Genomic DNA, 5,574 nt, shown 5'->3' with positions numbered 1-5,574 from the left:
GGCGCATGAAGGGAAGCAAACTCAGTATATGCTCACAAGCAATGTTGCGACTGGGCCCTGGGTCTCGACATGACGGCTCAAGTTTGCTTTGCCTAAAGATGATTAAGTTTGCGATAGTTCAGTCATTTTCCCGCTAGGGAGCTGATTTTTTCCTCAGAGAAATTTTTTCCCCCTCAATGGCCCCTTCCTGCTCCAGCCGGTAGACATCGCCCCCGCACCCCGAATCTTCCAGGCGCCGCTAGAAGCGAAAGGAAGGGTTGAACCCCGAAAGGAACTTAAACATACAAAACAAGTTTAACCACTCGAGTCACTGGAGTGACGGGTGTAACGGCCGCCCAAAAGGCGGTTCGAGACCGCCCAAGGAGAGCGTCCCGAATCTTTATTGGTCGTTGGTGACATCAATCCTTCTAGTCGGAGCGCGCCTCCTCTGGAACTTTCTAACTGTGACGGAAGAAGGGGCAAGGACATACAAAGGGATTGGTTGGAGATCGGTAAAGAATGACGTGATTGGGCGATTGGCTTCTGGCAGATTCCAGAAGCCGGCGCACAGCGACTATAAAAGGAAGCTGAGGCGAACGCAACGGCAGATCGCTAAAAGTTGTCCGTTGTTGGTGTTTAACGGTCAGCTTCAGAAAACTTTCATTTAAATCTTCGAAGTTTTAGAGGGATATCTTGATCGCGTTCCTGCAACCATGTCGGCCAAAGCGCCTGCCATAGGCATTGACTTGGGCACCACGTACTCCTGCGTCGGAGTTTTCCAGCACGGGAAAGTGGAGATTATCGCCAACGATCAAGGCAACCGCACTACACCGAGCTACGTTGCCTTTACGGACACTGAACGGCTTATCGGAGATGCAGCCAAGAATCAAGTGGCTATGAATCCTAACAATACCATCTTTGATGCCAAGCGTCTCATTGGCCGCAAATTTGATGACCCTACGGTGCAGTCCGATATGAAGCACTGGCCTTTCCGTGTGGTGAGTGAAGCCGGGAAGCCCAAGGTGCAAGTCGAGTACAAGGGTGACACCAAGAACTTCTTTCCTGAAGAAATTTCCTCGATGGTATTGACCAAAATGAAGGAAATAGCCGAGGCTTACCTGGGTCGCAAAGTCCAGAGTGCTGTGATTACTGTACCTGCATACTTCAATGACTCCCAACGCCAAGCCACCAAAGATGCAGGTACCATTACAGGTCTCAACGTATTGCGCATCATTAATGAGCCCACGGCTGCTGCCATTGCCTATGGTTTGGATAAAAAAGGGAGCAGAGCAGGTGAGAAGAATGTACTGATCTTTGACTTGGGTGGTGGCACATTTGATGTTTCCATTTTGACCATTGAAGATGGCATCTTTGAAGTGAAATCTACTGCTGGAGATACCCACTTGGGTGGGGAGGACTTTGACAATCGCATGGTGAGTCACTTTGTGGAGGAATTCAAGCGCAAGCATAAGCGTGACATTGCTGGCAATAAGCGAGCAGTTCGACGGCTCCGCACAGCCTGTGAGAGAGCCAAACGTACCCTGAGTTCCTCCACCCAGGCTTCTATTGAGATTGACTCCTTATTTGATGGCATTGATTTTTATACATCCATTACCCGTGCTCGCTTTGAGGAGCTCAATGCTGATCTCTTCCGTGGTACTCTTGAACCCGTGGAGAAGGCTCTTCGTGATGCTAAGCTAGACAAAGGACAGATTAATGAAATTGTTCTGGTTGGTGGCTCAACTCGTATTCCCAAGATCCAAAAGTTGCTCCAAGATTTCTTTAATGGAAAAGAGCTAAACAAAAGCATAAATCCTGATGAAGCTGTGGCATATGGCGCTGCTGTGCAGGCTGCTATTCTGATGGGTGACAAGTCAGAAAATGTGCAAGACCTCCTGCTGCTTGATGTAGCACCACTTTCTCTGGGTATTGAGACTGCTGGTGGTGTGATGACTGCCTTAATCAAGCGCAACACAACTATTCCAACCAAGCAAACCCAGACCTTCACTACCTATTCAGACAACCAGAGTAGTGTGCTGGTACAAGTATATGAAGGTGAGAGAGCCATGACCAAGGACAACAATCTGCTGGGCAAGTTTGACCTGACAGGTATTCCACCTGCACCTCGTGGTGTGCCCCAAATTGAGGTGACATTCGACATAGATGCAAATGGTATCCTCAATGTAACTGCAGTGGACAAGAGCACAGGAAAAGAGAACAAGATTACAATAACTAATGACAAAGGCCGCCTCAGCAAAGATGACATTGATCGCATGGTGCAAGAAGCAGAGCATTATAAGGTAGAGGATGAGGCTAACCGGGAACGAGTAGTCTCCAAAAATGCCCTGGAATCCTATGCATACAACATCAAGCAGACTGTGGAGGATGACAAGCTGAAAGGCAAGATTAGTGAGCAAGACAAGCAGAGGGTGCTTGAAAAGTGCCAAGAGGTGATCAATTGGCTCGACAGAAACCAGATGGCTGAGAAAGAAGAATTTGAGCATAAGCAGAAGGAGCTAGAGAAGCTTTGTAACCCCATCATTGCCAAATTGTACCAGGGTGCAGGAGCTGCAGGTGCTGGTGCTCCAGGTGGTGGCCCCACTATTGAAGAAGTAGATTAAGATACCATGGACTAGACTGTATGAGCAATTGCCATCTGCTCTACTCTTTCCCCATGGCGTTTTCCCCATGGGGTGTGTAAGGGAGGAAGTATTATCTTGCTCTACTTTATTGGAAAGCATTGCCAGCTCATTTTGTTGCAGATAATGTTTGCCTTAGTATTAAGATGTCTATGCTAGTTGGTGGATATTTGGTTTTTATGTTCAATGTTGTAAATATCTACTTGAGCATTACGATTGAGGGAAGAACATTTCAAAAGAGTTAAACATTAAAAAAAAAAGCCTTATGTTATTTTTGGCAACTTTTTGGTCTGATTATTTTGAAATTTTGCTAATAAAAGTTATTTGAAGCATATATTTCCTTTCCTCCCTTTTCTTTCTAAGTGTAAGTTTTTAATAGGATGCAGGGAATACTGCATGTTGCTTTTACTTGACGGTAAGAGCTATAATGGGCAAGAAGTTAAATATTTTATCATGTACTGATGTTAAAAGATATTGCAGGTAGAATATTTTTATGGGGTTTTGAATTAATGTTCAGAATGCACTGTCTGATAATAGTGACAGATAAGTTACTGCTAAGCAGAAATTTGGTAGGCAGAAGGGGGTTTAGCATTACATTGCCATGCTCAGTCTGACACTACTTGTTAGTTAGCAGATGTATTCTGACATAAGTACCATCTTTGTCTTTGCCAATTAGCAGCAATTAAGTCTGCTTTAATTAAAATTATGCACTAGCCTGCTAAATCCTGTAATCCAAATATTACTTGCTTTAACATTTAAAAAAAAACTTCAAAAGCAGAGACTGACTAGATTCATTAACATACAGAACCTTCTCTCTAATTAATTTTTCTGCCTTAACCAGTTGAACAGCTCATGTCAGCATAAAAGTTACCAATTATATAGGACAAAAACTCAAGCTGAGCTTTAGAAAGTGGATCTGAGTGGCTTGATGAAAGACAAGTTAAATGGATAACATTTTACATGGATATTCTAACACATGGGAAATAGCTGAGGTTAATAAAATCTTTGAAATATAGTCAGGTATTCTAGCTTTTCCATATACCTAAGAAACCATTAAAAAGATATGCATGCTTGGATATAATTCATGAGAAAATGTGCTCAGGGCTGCAGCTTAGGAACTATTAACAATTGGTGTCCATTTGAGACCTTTGGTGTGATTGTTCTGATTATCATCAAATGAGAAAATCAAAATGCTATTTATTGAGGTCAACCCATATTTAACAATCTATTCAGATTATTAATGTTCTGCTAGGATAGCTCAAGTTGAATAAGAAACTTCGGCTCTTAGGTGTTGCTGAGCTACAACTCCCACAGCATTTGATCAAACAAGCTATTTGGAGCTGTTAGGAATTCAATGTAAACAGAATTGCAAGTCCCCTTCCATGATTAACAATTTTCTACTGAAACTAGGTGACTGAACTTGGCTGTTAGAGCTTAACACTTAATCACACTAGCTATCTTTTAAAATTTGGCAATCTAATATTTTTTCTAAAATGCCTGAAGCATCTGAGTAAATTGTTCAGTGATAGACAATGTATGAGAGAGAGAAGATTAATAAAGATCTTTAAATATTTTGGGTTCCACAAATCATTCCCAATACCTTTTTCAAATCATATAACAGCTTAAATTTATTTGTATGTAGGTGTGGATAATTGCTGTTTTGGAACAATATAAATTTATGCAGGGTATATTGTACACATTCATAGTTCTTTTCTCTGTATAATTAATATTCTATTATAATTAAACTAATAGCTGGTTATAGATGTTATTCATATAGTATGTTTAGACTGGCAAAAAAATTAGCTAAGTCTAACCTACATTTAGTTAGTGGCAGTCATAGTTTTTTTTTTGTGGGCTGACTGTTCTGTAAACAAATCTTGCTGAGTTTCTGGTTCAGTGCATTTTGACACCTCCCCCATGGATTAATTCAGTACCAGGTTAAAATGCATTCATTCACATAGAATAGTAATAAAGTTTTCATTTAAAGGCCAACATTTTTAGAATATAGAATACTTTAACATGCTAAATGCTTTTGTATCTGCTGATTTGGGCCTATTGAAAACAATTTATATTCATGTGCCATTTAATATGGATATGAATAAGGGAATATTAATAAAAGCAAGTTTATTTCAGTTGCAAGTGGCCATGACTGAGAAAAGCATTCTCAGCACTATTAAATGTACAAGAAACCTATCTTTCCTTGGATTTGGCTATCTCATAAAAAGATCAAAAGACATATTTTAAAATTTTTAGATCTATGATCCTCTGTAATAGTGCAGAAAGGCTTCACCTGTAGGGTAGATATATAGCAGGTATTGCTATGTTAGATAATTGAAGGATTAGACCTCATACTGTAGAATCACTTGGAAGTAGCAAAATAGAAAATTTAAACTGATGCAAAATGAACATTTTAGAGAAAGTTTCCCAATTTTGTAGGTAATGCAAGTTTGTTTAATGCAGCAAGTCCTCATTCTGTACTCTTTACAACAATGTTTATGCAGTTTCTTTTAGTGGAAATACAGGGATAAGTTGATCATGTGTCATGAACATTTGGCAGATCAATGTCTTTTCCTATGTACAGCATATTTGAATCTTCAGGTGCAGATTTTGTGTGTGTTCTTTCAAATTGTTAATTCTTGGCAACTGCTGAGTCAAGTCCCCTTCAGTTTTCTTGGCAAGATTTCAGAAGTGGCTTGCTATTGCCACCATATCTTCCTTGGGCTGAGAGTGACTGGCCCAAGGTCACCTAGCTGACTTTATAGCTATGGTAGGACTAAAACTCATGGCCTCCCAGTTTGTAACCTGGTGCCTTAACCACTACTTTAAATTGGTTCTTCAAATGCAATAGGTACACTTGGTTGGAATTTGTCATTCTCACTTGTTTTATTAAATTATATTGGGACTCTCAATTCCTTGGAATAGTATAACACAATATGGAAACAGGATTATTCTTTTA

At 40.5% G+C, this 5,574-nt stretch overlaps 1 protein-coding gene across 1 annotated transcript; it reads left to right on the top strand.

Moving 5' to 3' along the window:
• The first annotated feature begins 486 nt into the window (after positions 1–486).
• HSPA2 (heat shock protein family A (Hsp70) member 2) lies at positions 487–2,952 on the top strand. Its single transcript, XM_026670140.2, has one exon. The coding sequence runs from the start codon at positions 693–695 to the stop codon at positions 2,598–2,600; it is 1,908 nt and encodes a 635-aa protein (XP_026525925.1). The 5' UTR covers positions 487–692; the 3' UTR covers positions 2,601–2,952.
• Positions 2,953–5,574: the final 2,622 nt, after the last annotated feature.

The sequence above is a fragment of the Notechis scutatus genome, chromosome 1, assembly GCF_049901735.1.
Source record: "Notechis scutatus isolate UNSWTSFEM ecotype Mainland chromosome 1, rNotScu1.2, whole genome shotgun sequence".
Lineage (NCBI taxonomy): Eukaryota > Metazoa > Chordata > Lepidosauria > Squamata > Elapidae > Notechis > Notechis scutatus.
This window is presented reverse-complemented; position numbering and strand designations above follow the sequence as displayed.